Genomic DNA, 18,894 nt, shown 5'->3' with positions numbered 1-18,894 from the left:
ACCTGTTTCTCTTACACACGCTCTCTTGCGCCTCACACACTTCCCCATGCCACATCTACTCATTCCATACATTAAAGACATCTATACTCAGGCAACCATTATGAAAAGGTCACATTACATCCCAGCTTAATTTCTCGACGTGATACTACAGTATGCAGTATTGTATAATTTAGTTTCATGACAGCTGACTGGTGTTTTGTATAGATTTTACACAGGAGACTGCTTGTCTACGAATGGGGTGGTAATGGGGGCTATTCTACATTTTGAGTCCCTACCTATCCTCGGGCCAACCCCCCCACACATTACACCTTACCATTTAAGTGACAAATAAACAAGAAAAGGTTAGCGATGGCTATCTGCATGTTTTACAGTAAAAGGTGCCTCTGTTTTACATTTTTATTTGACTTGACAAGTTATGCCATTGATGTCAATGGATGTTTGTTTAACCATTTATTTTAAATGACTGTATTCTGATGTATCTCAAACTACACTCCAAAGATGAGGTTGTGCCATTTGTAAGTGCATGCTTTAAGGTCTGGTTTTATGTTGCATATTTAAATATGTACTCTATGGAATAATAAACATTTATACAATGATAGTATGTGCTTGTATATTTGAACAATTATTTTCTACCTTAACTGAAGACACAGAGCATCAAAACAGCCAACCTCAGGCCAAAACAAGAGTCCTGTCCCACACTACAGTGTGTACTGTGTCTTTAGTCCTGGAGCCAAGCGTTTGATGAATGAGACAAAACAATCTGAGGCGTATCTATTTAAAAAGGCGATTTGCCCTTTTTTTTTTCTTAAAAAAAAAAAGGGGGGCGTTATATCTCTGACTCGAAAGAACACATTCCATCAAGGAGCTGGAAAGCAGAAGTTCACCATGGGTCATGGGATAAGCTGAAAGTCATGAGGCTTATTTCTTAGGATACTTTACTTTATTCTGACCCATTTCATAATTGCTTAAACTGACATTTACCTCTACATCACTGTGACAGAGGTGAAATTACAGTACATTAACACATTGAAATGGAGTACCATACATTCAAATGTGCCCTATTTATGGGCCTAGCACATTTGAATGAGAGCATTTTTCAGGGGGGACAAATAATAGTTCCCTTTTGTATTGTCTTATTGGCACATTGATCACACCTCTGTTGGGGAAATAATCATTCAATATGGCTATATGTTTACCTATATTAAAAATGCACAAACATAGGGATATGCTAGTACCCCCTTCCATCTTACAATGTCGACTCTGACCACCACATCAGGGTTGTGTTCAGGGGCACCAAAAGGAAGAAAACATCCTGAAGTTGATACATTACCAATCGGAGCAAACGTACCTCAAAGTCTTGTTTAAGAACGTTGAACGTTTTGGGGAAACGTGTCGTTCAGTACAAACCATTACGCAACATAGCAAATGTTATATTGAACTGAAAGCACCCCTGGACTTGCCCTATAAGAAACTGTAGTTTTTTAAAGTTTTTCGTTGCAAAGCGTTTTGTTTCGGTGTGCTGTGCACTAAAGAATATGACCTTTGTCACTCTTCCTCTGAGGACTCTCCTGAAACGGGAGAGGCTGGCCTGGTGCTTCTGCCCGGTCTTCTTTGGACCTCAGACAGAGTCTGGACATGGAGACGCCTCAGAGACTTCATCTCTTCTACGACTGAGAGAGAGAAAGAAAGAGTGAGGAGATTAAGAAAGGAACGCCATTTGCCATACATATACAGCCCAACAGTGCCACCTAGCAACTATGGACTAGAGCAACACTCATCATAATAATTATGTTCATGAATATTATTGGTTGGATAATAAATACAAATGTAGCCCAGGCATCTTAAGCCATTTATAAACACTTGGCATTGCAGGTCAACACATTCATAATTGGATGTTTTGATTCTGTGTTGAAAATGTTCACTAAACCCCAGCACCATAGGCCTATTCTAGTCTTGACGATTTGATACTGGGTACAGAAATAGATACGTTTCCAGGAAGTTTTATTTAATTATGACTTACCTTTGTCGTAGTGCAGCTCATCCCGGTTGCCATAGACAGCGTAGGTTTCCAGAAAGTTAAGCAGAGCCCCAGAGACCAGGAAGCGCTCTGGGAGAGGAAGGCTTTTCAGGTAGCGCATGTCCAGGGCAAAGGGGTTGGAGGGAGATGGAACGGTGCACAGACACACCAGCTCACTCACTACATCCCATACCCGTATTCCTATAGGAAGAGCAACAGGGAAAAGGAGGATAGCTGATCAGCCAAGTATGTGATGCAGTGTTTCAGATGCATTATTGTTATGGTGGGGTGCAAACTAGAAAAACATAAATATAAACGTTCTAAACCTTGTGATCCCCAGTCCGTGATGGCCTTGAGTTTCATGGGCGTGTCCTTGACCATCGAATCAGTGCCTCCAATGTTGACCAGGCGCTCGTGATTGGACCTTATCCAGGCGTACGGGCGACCATACTTGGCGTAGCCAGCCAATAGGAAAAGAGTGCAATTCACTTCCTGAAAAGATGAGCGAGGGTCAGAATAAAACTGATTTATTTACAACTCAACGTGAATGGAACGCAATGATGACTATACTCACAGGCACTGCTATCTCCCTCTCACTGGGGGAGGCTGGTAGGAGATGGGCCTCACTGCTGCCCCTGTGGAAAAAGATAGATAAATGATTCTGTGTGTGTGCATGTGGGCATGAATCTATGCATGTTGTGTGTGTTTCATAATTGCATGTGTGTATTTGTGTGTGTACTTTAATACTCGCAAAACATAACCCCTCACTTGTGGGCATGGTGGTTGGGCCCATGTGATGAGTGCTGCTGCTTCCTTGGCATGCTTTGTGGCCCCTGATGGCCTTGATGAGGCCCCTGGTGGTCCCCGGGCAGGGGGGAGCTGGCGTCACTAGCCAGGCTGTAAGTGCTACTGGTGCTGCTGGATGAGGAACTGCTACTGAAGGAGGACGCTGCCGACACCATGAACCCAGGGGAACGCCAACCCTGAGGGGCAGACCAGGGTCTTGTTCAGTAGAGCACACAGTAGCAAAAGTTTTTGGAACAGGGAATGGAAATCAGTGTTCTAATTGGTCAAGTTAAAGTAGAATTTCACTCTCTTTTAAAACGTTTTCTCCCTACTGTCCTAGAATAAAATATTAACAGTAATTATAGACCAGGTATTCCCAAACTGGGGGTACGCCAAATAAAAATTTGATTCACATAAAAAAATAAAAATATTGTTAATAATAATAATTCTTCATAGTACATTTATATTTTCCAACTCAGCTATACATTTGGGTGCGTTTTTTTTTCTCGCCTGAGTAGCCTCATTTCACTGCCAAAAATAAATAAATTAAACCATCTAGTGTTCAGTCGAAATAACAACACAATGTCAAATAATTAACATCCAATCACATTAACCATTACTCTCTTGCAGAAAACCTTCACTCTTGCGCAGACATTTAGAAACGAAACATGACCATTTGAAAAATAAGCCACAGGAGTTTTTTGAGCAAGAATTAAGACAACTTTCGAGTAGTAAGACATGTATAAAAGCAACAGATACCATTAATAAGAAGGGGCTAGAAGCATCTTATATGGTGAGCTACTGAGTGGCGAGGACAGGCAATCCCCATACTATTGTGGAGGACTTAATTATTCGTGCTGCCGGGGATGTGGCTGAGACAATGCTGGGGGAAAAGGCCCAAAAAACGATACAGACAATGCCTCCATCAAACAACACTGTTCACAATGCATCAGTGACATGGCAGGAGATGTTTTGAAACAATTACTGCTTCGCATACAAGTCAATTAATTATATGCGTTACAGCTGGATGAGTCAACAGACGTGGTGGGCCTGGAACAGCCCCTGCTATATGTCCGTTACGTTTATGGGGGGGGGGGGCTGGGGGGTCAATTAAGGAAGACATCCTCTTCTGCAAACCACTGGAAATCAGGACAACATGATAGGATATTTTTAAAGCAATGGACAGCTTTGTGACATCAAATGGACTGCAGCATCCACCGAGAGGCTCTTGCTGCCAAGGGAATGCCTGACAGCTTGAAAGACATTTTGGACACTACAGTGAAAATGGTTAACTTTGTTAAAGCAAGGCCCCTGAACTCTCGTGTATTTTCTGAGCGACCATGTAACGCGTTTACAACATACAGAAATGCGCTGGGGCAAAGTATTGATACGTTTTTTAAAATTGAGAGATGAGCTTAACATTTTCTTTACTGACCATAATTTTCACATGTCTGATCGCTTACATGATGACACGACTGGCCTATCTGGGTGATGTTTTTTCTTCACCTGAATGATTTGAATCTAGGATTACAGGGACTCTTTGCAATTATATTCAATGTGCGGGACAAAATTGAGGCTATGATTAAGAAGTTGGAGCTCTTTTCTGTCTGTATTAGGACAACACACAGGACAACACACAGGCCTTTCCATCATTGTATGATCTTTTGTGTGCAAATGAACTCAAGCTTACGGACAATGTAATGTGATATAGCGAAGCACCTGAGTGAACTGGGTGCGCAATTACGCTGGTACTTTCCTGAAACGGACGACACAATCAACTGGATTCGTTATCCTTTTCATACCCTGCCTCTAGTCTACTTACCAATATGTGAACATGAGAGGCTCATCGAAATTGCAAGAAAGCGGTTTTGTGAACATTTGATTTAATCAGAATTCACAACCATTTCTGGATAGGGCTGCGCTCAGAGTTTCCTGCCTTGGCAAATCGCGCTGTTAAGACACTGATGCCCTTTGCAACCACGTACGTATGTGAGAGTGGTGGACACTCGGCCCTCACTAGCATGAAAACTAAATACAGGCAAAGACTGTGTGTGGAAAATAATTTAAGACTCTCCAATAAAGAATTATGTGCATCCTTTCAAGCACACCCTTCTTATTAACCTGTTGTGAGTTATTCACATTTTTTGATGAACAAATAAGGTTCTATATGTAAGATGGCTAAATAAAAAGCAAATGTATTGATTATTATTATATTATTATTTGTGCCCTGGTCCTATAAGAGCTCTTTGTCACTTGCCACGAGCCGGTTTGTGATAAAAACTCACACTCATTCTTATGTTTAATAAATGCATCGTATAGTGTGTGTGTGTGGCAGGCTTACAATGATGGCAAAAAAAACAACATTTGAGAGTGCGCTGACCCTGGTGCAAGAGGGGGTACGCAGCTGGAGGTTGAATGTCTGAAGGGGTACGGGGCTATATAAAGTTTGGGAACCACTCATATAGACTTAAAGGAATGGCTCATCATCGATTTCTGAATGTTTGAGAAAACAAGATAGGTGCAGTTAATTAGTGGAGTTAATTCAACACTAACCAGGTCTTCATTGACTACTGTCAGGAGTAGCTCCTCTCTCCCCCTCAGCCAAGGTTGAAAGTACCGGAAACCCTACATGGAGAGACACAAGATTATCCTGATGATAATATATATTTTCTGACCTTTAAAATGATTATTATTTAGGTGTTCTGTAACTATCATGTATCTGGTTCTAGAACTATAAGAACTAACCTGCAATGATCCCAATAAGGCCAGGTCTGTCAGAAAGTGCTGCAGTTTTTTCCTCTGTTCTCTCTCTCGCTTCTGCCACACACACACACTTTGTGAATTTCATATTTTAGCAAATGTGGTTTATCTGAAAGCAAGGACCTCAGTATGGTGCATGGGAAATAAGATACCCCTTATCTCCTAGCAACACCTCAGCATCCTTGACAAGTATCCCACTATATGGTGCACAAACAATACATCCACTGCCATTTAGAGGCATGGTTATGAATGCAAAGGAAATATAAATCAAATAATATCAACAACTGCATTTTAAAACTACATCATTGATTATATTTCATCTATGGGTGATTGAATACATAGGCTACAATAAACATTTAATTGTCAAATGATTCATTTCCGAAACAGAAATAGATTCCTTAGGCTGGTTACTTACACTGCCGCTGCTCATCTTGTTGTCTGTAAAAATCTAAACCCAGAACTGTGTATTTTAGCACGTTTGCACTGCGTTAATGTGCGCTGTCACACCTATACATAAAACGATTAAACTGCAAACGCATCATTCCTTCCCTCTTTTTCATTAATCTTAATTTAATGTATTCTGCATCAGAATCTTATGCGTCTTTCTGTGATACAATTATCTGCCAAATGCATTTTCTTTTAAAACAGAAATCTACATTATAGATATTATTTCGGAAGATCCCTTGTTCTTCGATCTCATCTCTCGGGTGTTGTCTCACACGCAAGGGATCATCTGTATCTTCCCGTGTTACAGAGAAACGTAGGATAAATGCGTGATTAGGCATAATATGTGGTGGACCTGTTGGGTAGGCGTACATACATTTAAGCCTAAAGTGATTTCAGAAAAATGAGGGCCAATTAATGCATGGGGTTTGAATATTTCCTTGTAAATCCGTGTAAATTCTTCAATGTGCCTTGTTAATTGGTAGATCCTATGACAGCAAACAGCTTTCTACCAATTAGGTGCGAACAGGTGTCAACAAAATAGTCAAAATGGCGCCAGTTATGAACAGCAAAACAATTGTAAGTTTGACTAATTGCACAAGAAAATAGAAAAAGATAAAGAAATAGAAATTAAATTATTTTTCACTTCATCTTCACACTATACCAGACATGACCATACATTGTTAAGTAAAAGTTTGGTCTCCCAAATACATGCTGGGGTGAGTTTTAAGAGTGGATGGTAGTGACTGTGAAGCTACTAGTATTTGGTCACAGTAATAGAATAGTTATACCATATAAATATATACATTTTAATTCCTCACTTTTTCCCAGCATACTATTACTCTGTGCTACACTCAACAGTACACATACTCATGTACCAGTTGCTAAATTTGATTACATTTACAGTGCTGCTCTCACCCACCGGATTTAACGAGCTTATTCATGAACGACCGGACTGCTTCTCTTACTGAAAATGTCATATGATAGTGTCGACCCCTGTTGGCCATCTACAGCATAACCTTTCTTAGTATCAGTAGAGGAGAATTCAGTCAAGTGCTTTGTCTCTAGATTTGTCGGAGAGATGGAGACCTGCACACTGTCGAAAGTGTGGACAAATCCAAAACTGACGCTCTAATGCCAAAACAAATATATTTTATTAGGACAACATCCAATAGAAGATTCACAATAAAAGTGAATCTTAGATGCACTTAAATTATGCATGTATAGTACCAGTCAAAAGTTTGGACACCTACTCATTCAAGGGTTTTTCTTTATTTTTATTTTCTTACTATTCTACATTGTAGAATAATAGTGAAGATATCAAAACTATGAAATAACATGGAATCATGTAGTAACCAATAAAGTGTTCTACAAATCTAAATATATTTTTGATTCTTCAAAGAAGCCACCCTTGACTTGATGACATCTTTGCACACTCTTGGCATTCTCTCAACCAGCTTCACCTGGAATGCTTTTCCAACAGCCTTGAAGGAGTTCCCACATATGATGAGCACTTGTTGGCTGCTTTTCCTTCCCTCTTCGGTCCAACTCATCCCAAACCTTCTCAATTGGGTTGAGGTCGGGTGATTGTGGAGGCCAGATCATCTGATGCATCTGATGCAGCACTCCATCACTCTCCTATGTCAAATAGCACTTACACAGTCTGGAGGTGTGTTTTGGGTCATTGTCCTGTTGAAAAACAAATGATAGTCCCACTAACCGCAAACCAGATGTGATGCCGTATCGCTGCAGAATGCTGTGGTAGCCATGCTGGTTAAGTGTGGTTTGAATTCTAAATAGTTCATAGACGGTGTCACGAACAAAGCACCCACACACATCACACCTTCTCTTCCATGTTTCACGGTGGGAACCACACATGCGGAGATCATCCGTTCAGCTACTCTGCGTCTCACAAAGACTCATCAGACCAAAGGACAGATTTCCACCGGTCTAATGTCCATTGCTCGTGTTTCTTGGGTCAAGAAAGTCTCTTATTATTATTTGTGTCCTTTAGTTGTGGTTTTGCAGCAATTTGACTATGAGGGCCTGATACACACAGCCTCCTCTGAACAGTTGATGTTGAGATGTGTCTGTTACTTGAACTCTGTGAAGCATTTATTTGGGCTGCAATTTCTGAGTCTGGTAACTCTAATGAACGTATCCTCTGCAACAGAGGTAGCTCTGGGTCTTCCTTTCCTGTGGCGGTCCTCATGAGAGCCAGTTTCATCATAGCGCTCGATGGTTTTTCCGACTACACTTGAAAAAACGTTCAAAGTTCTTGACATTTTCCGCATTGACTGACCTTCATGTCTTAAAGTAATGATGGAATGTCTTCTCTTTGCTTATTTGAGCTGTTCTTGCCATAATATGGTCTTTTACCAAATAGGGCTATCTTCTTTATACCAACCCTACCTTGTCACAACATAGCTGATTGGTTCAAATGCATTAAGAAGGAAAGAAATTCCACAAATTAACTTTTAACAAGGCACACCTGTTAATTGAAATATATTCCAGGTGACTACCTCATGAAGCTGGTTGAGAGAATGCCAAGAGTGTGCAAAGCTGTCATCAAGGCAAAGGGTGGCTACTTTGAAGAATCTAAAATATATTTTGATTTGTTTAACGCTTTTTTGGTTAGTACATGATTCCATATATGTTATTTCATAGTTTTGATGACTTCACCATTATTCTTCAATGTAGAAAATAGTGCAAATAAATAGAACCCTTTGAATGAGTAGCTGTGTCCAAACATTTGACTGGTACTGTATATCTGACAGGATTGGGAAATAACCCTGTCAGACAGGAAACACATGATGAAACTGTACAGAATCTCATATTGTTATTCATTCACCATGTTGTTCTTATTGTGGTTGCATATGGTTAGACGGATGGAAACACCATAAACAAACAATCTGTGAAACACATGCCACTGTTGATCAGCCTCCTTGCTTTTATTACTGACTCATACCAAATACAACATGTTCTGTGTCAATGAGTTTATGGTAATGATTCCATCTGTCCTGTGTTAAAGGAACATTCCTTTAACACAATAATGTGTCTGTGTCTGGCTCCCTCTGCCTAATGATCAGATTTGACGTTGAAGGTGAAAGTGTAATGTTATTGGTTGAAAATAGTGATGGGTTCAGACATCATTCAATTAAATAACACGATTTTGTGTCCCCCTTAAAGTAAGCTAGGTGCACTGTGAATATTGACGTTCACTTCCTGTAAACCTCTGATGTCATCACACCACCATGGAGTCCACTTCCTGTCTGGTCAGCCTGCCACGTCGGCGACTAGGTTGACTTGATTGACCCATATTGGAATTTCCTTATTTTTTATTTTTTATTTATTTATTTTTGAATTTTTAGCCCTTTTTCTACCCAATTTCGTGGTGTCCAATTGTTGTAGTAGCTACTATCTTGTCTCATCGCTACAACTCCCGTACGGGCTCGGGAGAGACGAAGCTTGAAAGTCATGCGTCCTCCGATACACAACCCAACCAAGCCGCACTGCTTCTTAACACACACGCGCATCCAACCCGGAAGCCAGCCGCACCAATGTGTTGGAGGAAACACCGGGCACCTGGCAACCTTGGTTAGCGCGCACTGCGCCTTGCCCGCCACAGGAGTCGCTGGTGTGCGACGAGACAAGGACATCCCTACCGACCAAGCCCTCCCTAACCCGGACGACGCTAGGCCAATTGTGCGTCGCCCCATGGACCTCCCGGTCGCGGCCGGTTACGACAGAGCCTGGGCGCGAACCCAGAGTCTCTGATGGCACAGCTGGCGCTGCAGTACAGCGCCCTTAACCACTGCGCCACCCGGGAGGCCGGAATTTCCTTATTTGTGGTAATAAAATCGCGTTGGATTGATAAAGTCCTTTTCCAATTGTTTTACACTAGGTTGGGGTGGAAAACTCACCTCATCCACTGATGTTGCACTCAACAATGAATCCCACTAAATGTATTTATTTTGATACTTTTTTGTGTGTGTAATCGACTGTATTCGGCAGTCAATTACAGAAATTCGGCTTGGCCCTAAGACCCTCACAAGCTTCTACAGATGCACCATGCACCAATTGCCTGGTACGGCAATTGCAACTTCCGCAATTGCAGGGCTCTCCAGAGGGTGGTTTAGTCAGCGTAACGCATCACCAGGGGCACACTGCCTACCCTCCAAGACATCTACAGCACCCGATGTCACAGGAAGATCATCAAGGACCTCACCATCCGAGCCATGGCCTGTTCCCCCTGCAACCATCTAGAAGGCAGAGACAGTACACTTGCATCAAAGCTGGGATCAAGAGACTGAAAAACAGCTATCTCCAGGCTATTAGACTGTTAAATAGTCACTACTAGCCCGGCCTCCGCCCAGTACCCTGCCCTGAAACTTAGTCGCTGTTACTAGCCGGCTACCACCCGATACTCAACCATGCACCTTAGAGACTGCTGCCTTATGTACATATTCATTGAACACTGGTCGCTTGAATAATGTTTACATACTGATTTATCCACTTCATATGTATATACTGTATTCTAGTCAAGGCTCATCCTGTATAACTACTGCTGTACACACCTTTTCTATTCATATACATCATGTCTATACATACCATCATATACATATATATTTATATTCCGAACTCTGACATTGCTCGTTCTGATATTTCTTAATTTCTTTCTTTTTATTCTTTGGGTTTGAGTTTTTTGTATTGTTAGGTATTACTGCACTGTTGGAGCGCGGAACAAAAGCATTTCGCTGCACCTGCGATAACGTCTGCCAAATATATATATTTGACCAATTTTTTATTTTATTTTTATTTCACCTTTATTTAACCAGGTAGGCAAGTTGAGAACAAGTTCTCATTTACAATCGCGACCTGGCCAAGATAAAGCAAAGCAGTTCGACACATACAACAACACAGAGTTACACATGGAGTAAAACAAACATACAGTCAATAATACAGTAGAAAAATAAGTCTATATACAATGTGAGCAAATGAGGTGAGATAAGGGAGGTAAAGGCAAAATAGGCCATGGTGGCGAAGTAAATACAATATAGCAAGTAAAACACTGGAATGGTAGATTTGCAGTGGAAGACCTTAGAAAGACAGGGTAGGATAGATATAGGTCTTTGAAGAGGGGGATGGCCGCAGCTGCTTTCCAATCTATGGGTTAGGGGTCCAGATTTTGCAGCTCTTTCAGAACATCAGCTGACTGGATTTGGGAGAATGAGAAATGGGGAAGGCTTGGGCGAATTGCTGTGGGGGGTGCAGTGCTGTAGACCGGGGTAGGGGTAGCCAGGTGGAAAGCATGGCCAGCCGTAGAAAAATGCTTATTGAAATTCTCAATTATAGTGGATTTATCAGTGGTGACAGAGTTTCCTATCCTCAGTGCAGTGGGCAGCTGAGGATAGGTGTGTTGTGTTGCAGGAAGCAAATTTCTGCTTGAAAAAGCTAGCCTCGGCTTTTCTAACTGCCTGTGTATATTGGTTTCTAACTTCCCTGAAAAGTAGATTGCAACACCACCCCCTTTGGTCGTTCTATCTTGTCTGAAAATGTTGTAGTTAGGGATGGAGATTTCAGAGTTTTTGGTGGTCTTCCTAAGCCAGGATTCAGACACGACTAGGACATCTGGGTTGGCAGAGTGTGCTAAAGCAGTGAATAGAACAAACTTAGGGAGGAGGCTTCTAATGTTAACATGCATGAAACCAAGGCTATTACGGTTACAGAAGTTATCAAAAGAAAGCGCCTGGGGAATAGGAGTGGAGCTAGGCACTGCAGGGCCTGGATTCACCTCTACATCACCAGAGGAACAGAGGAGGAGTAGGATAAGGGTACAGCTAAAAGCTATGAGAATTGGTCGTCTAGGACGTCTGGAACAGAGAGTAAAAAGAGCAGGTTTCTGGGGCCGATAAAATAGCTTCAAGGTATAATGTACAGACAAAGGTTTGGTAGGATGTGAATACAGTGGGGGTAAACCTAGGTATTGAGTGATGATGAGAGAGATATTGTCTCCACAAACATTGAAACCAGGTGATGTCATCGCATGTGTGGGTGGTGGAACTGAAAGGTTGGATAAGGTATAATGAGCAGGGCTAGAGGCTCTACAGTGAAATAAGCCAATAAACACTAACCAGAACAGCAATGGACAGGGCATATTGACATTAAGGAGAGGCATGCTTAGCCGAGTGATCATAAGGGTCCAGTGAGTAGTGAGGTTGGTTGGGGTCACGGCGATTCAGACAGCTAGCTGGGCCATGGGTAGCAAGCTGGCAGAGGATGGAGGTCTATTTTTAGCCACCTCGTGCGTTTCCGTCGGTAGATTAGTGGGGTTCCGTGTGGTAGAGGGGACCATTCCAATTGGAAAATAGATGTAGTTATAGTGACCCAAGAAAATTGTCCGATAGATAGCAGCCAACAATAAGCGGGCCGCAGATGGGCGTTCAGGTTACGGCACAACGTTGGATAACTCCCTCGGGCAGATAACGTCGGTAGTCCAGTCGTGAAGAAATCAATAACACCTGATTTATTTAATAATATCTCTTTGTGTGTCTGGGGGACTCAGATTTCAGTCCAAGGTGGTGGCTGATGACCCGGCAGGTAGATGGGAGGGACGTAGCGGTACCCCAATGTTCTCCCCAGTGTCCCTAGGGTAGCCAGGAGCTCATCTGTGAGGATAACTACACCGAGGTGATTTACAGGACCATCAGACCACAATATCATATTTACCTTTATCTAACTAGGCAAGTCAGTTAAGAACATATTCTTATTTTCAATGACAGCCTAGGAACAGTGTGTTAACTGCCTTGTTCATGGGCAGACAACATATACCTTATCAGATCGGGGATTTGATCTCCGCTCTAACCACTAACTCCGCTCTAACCCAACTCCTCATCCCTCTCCTACACCATCAAGGTCAGAGGTTACTTCTATGTAGGCAGGGGGTTTATGGTGCTCAGTTTGTGTGTGCTTTAATGTATATGGTTAGAGTAACTCTGTTTTTTGCCTCTTGGCAGGATCAATGCACAAACAGGACAAATGGGTGGAGCTGGAAGTGGTTTTAATGCCACATTCCTGTACCCACATCAAGGGAAGGTCCTTGCCATTGATGCCACAACGGTCTGCTCTATTAGCCAGTCCATGTTTTCTGTCTAAGTGCTAGTTTTGACTGGGGTCCTATCTGCCATGCCTTCTTTTGAAAATCTCCTTTATCCCTACCTCTCTTTCCTCCTCTCCTCCATCTATCCCGCCCTCTCTCAACTCCACCAGATGAGGCGATAGTGGTTGGGCCACACCTGCTCTGGCCTGTCCCCCATGTCCTCTACCCCCTGGGCGGTTCAGGGACATGGGCATGAGGATAGGGGTGGAGACGCTTGCCCTGAGTGAGTGTGTGATCAATGAGAGGGGGCATGATGATGGAGGTCAGCGTTCCCTTTGGAGCCGAGGCAACACACGTTAAGGTGCACGCGTGCGGGCGCGCACACACACACACTTTGTGAGTTTCATATTTTGTCAAATGTTGTTAATATGAAAGCAAGGAAAATGGTGATGTGGCGCCACCTATTGACTGTAGCTATGAAACTCACCTACAATACCCTCACTACACGTTTGAGGGGGCATCCAACTGTTGGATTGCATGTGATATGTAGGCTTTGGAAACTTGTCTTAACCAGCCGTAATGTGGATCTTTTAATCTGTAATTAATTCAAGTGATTCCTAATCTCAATCTCATTAAAGCCCCACAGATCTTGGTACACCCTTTGTTGGATTAATTAAGAATTAATTTGTGAATAAGAGAGTATATAAGCATTTGCATTTGAGTATTTTGAGAGCTTAAACATACCATTAGGGAAAAGTTATTTGATAAATATATTTAAAACGTAAATAATATTTCTTTACATCTAAGTCAATGCAGGGGATGCTTTCATTATGAAAACCTCCCCTTTCTCGCTCGCTGCATCCCCTTGTAGGAACTGAGTATGCAGGGTGAAGGTGAGTGTGGTGAACATACACACAGAGTGGAGGACAGCCTTATCCAGCTCTGCACCTTTCCTGTCAAGGGGCTGCTGCGTAACACACACACACGTGTGGTATACTATTGAAAATTATGATCGAAGTGACTTCATTCAAACACTGTTGAAACCGATCCTTGAACTCTTGACTTCCAGTGTGCTTACCAGGATGATGATAATGACTGACAGGTACGATCCTGCCCACCCAACCAAACTGCACCACCATATTTGACTACAGCTGTGTCCCTAAAGAGATGAACAGCCCTATTCAACTTCTCCCTGGATTACTGTGTTACCACAGCAACCTGAGTGTGTGCTAGAAGGTTATTATAGTTGTGTGTTTTTATATTCGTTCTTATTTCTAGTCGTTTTAAGATTTTTTAAAAAAAAATATTTCGTTCAGTTAGTTTTCAGATCCGCTTTACTCGTTTTTATTTAGTTTAAGTATTTTAAAAACATATTTCGTTTTAAGATTTTTATTTGAAATTCAGTTTAGTTCAGTTAGTTTTCAAATCCACTTTGCTAGTTTTTATGTAGTTCACGTTTTATAAAACATTTATCATTCGTTTTTATATTATTCAGTTTCAATTTAAGTGTTAGTGTTAGATAAATCAAATCAAATGTATTTATATAGCCCTTCTTACATCAGCTGATATCTCAAAGTGCTGTACAGAAACCCAGCCTAAAACCCCAAACAGCAAGCAATGCAGGTGTAGAAGCACGGTGGCTAGGAAAAACTCCCTAGAAAGGACTAAACCTAGGACAAAACCTTGAGAGGAACCAGGCTATGAGGGGTGGTCAGTCCTCTTATGGCTGTGCCGAGTGGAGATTATAACAGAACATGGCCAAGATGTTCAAATGTTCATAAATGACCAGCATGGTCAAATAATAATAATCACAGTAGTTGTCGAGGGTGCAGCAAGTCAGCACCTCAGGAGTAAATGTCAGTTGGCTTTTCATAGGAGATCATTAAGAGTATCTCTACCGCTCCTGCTGTCTCTAGAGAGCTGAAAACAGCAGGTCTGGGACAGGTAGCACGTCTGGTGAACAGGTCAGGGTTCCAAAGCCGCAGGCAGAACAGTTGAAACTGGAGCAGCAGCACGGCCAGGTGGATTGGGGACAGCAAGGAGTCATCATGCCAGGTAGTCCTGAGGCATGGTCCTATGGCTCAGGTCCTCCAAGAGAGAGAAAGAAATAGAAAGAGAGAATTAGAGAGAGCATACTTAAATTCACACAGGACACCAGATAAGACAGGAGAAGTACTCCAGATATAACAAACTGACCCTAGCCCCCCGACACATAAACTACTGCAGCATAAATACTGGAGGCTGAGACAGGAGGGGTCAGGAGACACTGTGGCCCCATCCGATGATACCCCCGGACAGGGCCAAACAGGAAGGATATAACCCTACCCACTTTGCCAAAGCACAGCCCCCACACCACTAGAGGGATATCTTCAACCACCAACTTACCATCCTGAGACAAGGCCAAGTATAGCCCCACAAAGATCGCCACGGCACAACCCAAGGGGGGGGGCGCCAACCCAGACAGGAAGATCACGTCAGTGACTCAACCCACTCAAGTGACGCACCCCTCCTAGGGACGGCATGAAAGAGCACCAGTAAGCCAGTGACTCAGCCCCTGTAATAGGGTTAGAGGCAGAGAATCCCAGTGGAGAGAGGGGAACCGGCCAGGCAGAGACTGCAAGGGCGGTTCGTTGCTCCAGAGTCTTTCCATTCACCTTCACACTCCTGGGCCAGACTACACTCAATTATATGACCCACTAAAGAAATTAGTCTTCAGTAAAGACTTAAAGGTTGAGACCGAGTCTGCGTCTCTCACATGGGTAGGCAGACCATTCCATAAAAATGGAGCTCTGTAGGAGAAAAACCTGCCTCCAGCTGTTTGCTTAGAAATTCTAAGGACAATTAGGAGGCCTGCGTCTTGTGACCGTAGCGTACGTGTAGGAATGTACGGCAGGACCAAATTGGAAAGATAGGTAGGAGCAAGCCCATGTACAGAAAGAAGCCTATGTGTAGGAGGCTAGGAGACAGGTTGTGTTTTTTGGGATGTCACTTCTTTCCACTGTGGGGCGCCAATGCATAAGGTGATGGGACAGGTCAAAGGTTAGGTTTAAAGGTAGACTCAGTGAGATGAGTCAATTATAGATGGGTCAATTTCAGCAACAACCAGGAGCATTGAAGTGCGAGGTTAAACATGATACTCAAATTTTCCCTATACGCATCACGAGGTTGCTACAACCTAGCCTATGAATTAATGTTTACAACGTAAGTGCACGCAGGTTGAGAGACAAATTTGAGGCGACAGACAGTGACACTTGGACAGACAGTGACATTCAATACCAGCTGTCACGGTTTTCTGTATGTGAAGGAGAGTCGGACCAAAATGCGGCGTGTAGATTACGATCCATGTTTATTGACTATAGCAACATGAATCTAAATACAAACAGTGCAAAATAATAAACGTAATGAAAACCGAAACAGCCTACACTGGTGCAAACTAACACTAAGGACAGGAACAATCACCCACAAACACACAGTGAAACCCAGGCTACCTAAATATGGTTCCCAATCAGAGACAATGACGAACACCTGCCTCTGACTGAGAACCATATCAGGCTGAACATAGAAATAGACAAACAAGACATGAAACATAGAATACCCACTCAGATCACACCCTGACCAATCAAAACATAGAAAATACAAAGTAAACTATGGTCAGGGCGTGACAGTACCCCCCCCCCAAGGTGCGGACTCCGGCCGCAAAACCTGAACCTATAGGGGAGGGTCTGGGTGGGCATCTGTCCGCGGTGGCGGCTCTGGCACTGGACGTGGACCACACTCCATGACAGTTTTAATCCCCCTCCTAAACATCCCTAAATAGGTTACCCACCACAATGATAACATGGGACAGAGGGACAGCTCGGGACAGAGGTAACTCGGGACAGATGGGTAGCTCAGCACTGAGAAGAAGCCCAGCACTGAGAAGAAGCCCAGGCAGGTAGTAGAAACTACCAGAACCTGGCTGGCTGGCGGTTTCAGCAGATCCTGGTCGACTAGCAGATCTGGAAGAATCTGGTCGACTGGCGGATCTGGGAGAATCTGGTCGACTGGCGGATCTGGGAGAATCTGGTCGACTGGCGGATCTGGGAGAATCTGGTCGACTGGCGGATCTGGGAGAATCTGGTCGACTGGCGGATCTGGGAGAATCTGGTCGACTGGCGGATCTGGGAGAATCTGGTCGACTGGCGGATCTGGAAGAGTCTGGACGACTGGCAGATCTGGAAGAGTCTGGACGACTGGCAGATCTGGAAGAGTCTGGTCGACTGGCAGATCTGGAAGAGTCTGGTCGACTGGCAGATCTGGAAGAGTCTGGTCGACTGGCAGATCTGGAAGAGTCTGGTCGACTGGCAGATCTGGAAGAGTCTGGTCGACTGGCAGATCTGGAAGAGTCTGGACGACTGGCAGATCTGGAAGAGTCTGGACGACGGGCAGATCTGGAAGAGTCTGGTCGACTGGCAGATCTGGAAGAGTCTGGACGACTGGCAGATCTGGAAGAGTCTGGACGACTGGCAGATCTGGAAGAGTCTGGACGACGGGCAGATCTGGAAGAGTCTGGTCGAATGGCAGATCTGGAAGAGTCTGGTCGACCGGCAGCTCTGGGAGAGTCTGGTCGACCGGCAGATCTGGGAGAGTCTGGTCGACCGGCAGATCTGGGAGAGTCTGGTCGACCGGCAGATCTGGGAGAGTCTGGTCGACCGGCAGATCTGGGAGAGTCTGGTCGACCGGCAGATCTGGGAGAGTCTGGTCGACCGGCAGATCTGGGAGAGTCTGGTCGACCGGCAGATCTGGGAGAGTCTGGTCGACCGGCAGATCTGGGAGAGTCTGGTCGACCGGCAGATCTGGCTGCTCCATGCCGACTGGCAGCTCCATGCCGACTGGCAGCTCCATGCCGACTGGCAGCTCCATGCCGACTGGCAGCTCCATGCCGACTGGCAGCTCCATGCCGACTGGCAGCTCTGGCTGCTCCATGCTGACTGGCTGCTCCATGCTGACTGGCGGCTCTGGCTGCTCCATGCTGACTGGCTGCTCCATGCCGACTGGCAGCTCCAGCTGCTCCATGCTGACTGGCTGCTCAATGCTGACTGGCGGCCCTGGCTGCTCCATGCTAACTGGCAGCTCTGGCGGCTCCTTGCAGACTGGCAGCTCTGCCGGCTCCTTGCAGACTGGCAGCTTTTGCGGCATCCTGCAGACAGGCAGCTCTGGCGGCTCCTTGCAGGCTGGCAGCTCCTTGCAGACTGGCAGCTCCTTGCAGACTGGCAGCTCCTTGCAGACTGGCAGCTCCTTGCAGACTGGCAGCTCTGGCTGCTTCATGTAGACTGACAGCTCTGGCTGCTCCTTGCAAACTGACAGCTCGGGCTGCTTCATGCAGACGGACAGCTCAGGCTGCTCCATGCAGACTGACAGCTCAGGCTGCTCCATGCAGACTGACAGCTCCTTGCAGGCTGGCAGCTCCTTGCAGACTGGCAGCTCCTTGCAGACTGGCAGCTCCTTGCAGGCTGGCAGCTCCTTGCAGGCTGGCAGCTCCTTGCAGGCTGGCAGCTCCTTGCAGGCTGGCAGCTTTAGCGGCATCCTGCAGACAGGCAGCTCTGGCAGCTCCTTGCAGGCTGGCAGCTCCTTGCAGACTGGCAGCTCCTTGCAGACTGGCAGCTCCTTGCAGACTGGCAGCTCCTTGCAGACTGGCAGCTCCTTGCAGACTGGCAGCTCCTTGCAGACTGGCAGCTCCTTGCAGACTGGCAGCTCGGGCTGCTTCATGCAGACTGGCAGTTCTGGCTGCGCTGAACAGGCGGGAGAC

General features: G+C 44.5%; 1 protein-coding gene across 1 annotated transcript; it reads right to left on the bottom strand.

Moving 5' to 3' along the window:
• Positions 1-918: 918 nt before the first annotated feature.
• si:dkey-19b23.7 (uncharacterized) lies at positions 919-6,985 on the bottom strand. The gene is made up of 8 exons (XM_021577982.3): positions 5,979-6,985; positions 5,549-5,620; positions 5,357-5,428; positions 2,786-3,000; positions 2,592-2,652; positions 2,344-2,509; positions 2,021-2,218; positions 919-1,670 (listed from the first exon to the last, which is right to left on the bottom strand). The coding sequence occupies exons 1-8, from the start codon at positions 5,991-5,993 to the stop codon at positions 1,546-1,548; spliced, it is 924 nt and encodes a 307-aa protein (XP_021433657.2). The 5' UTR covers positions 5,994-6,985; the 3' UTR covers positions 919-1,545.
• Positions 6,986-18,894: the final 11,909 nt, after the last annotated feature.

Source organism: Oncorhynchus mykiss, chromosome 21 (genome assembly GCF_057628025.1).
Source record: "Oncorhynchus mykiss isolate SJ-2025 chromosome 21, ASM5762802v1, whole genome shotgun sequence".
Lineage (NCBI taxonomy): Eukaryota > Metazoa > Chordata > Actinopteri > Salmoniformes > Salmonidae > Oncorhynchus > Oncorhynchus mykiss.
The sequence above is the reverse complement of the archived record's forward strand: the minus strand, read 5'-3'. Positions and strand labels throughout refer to the sequence as shown.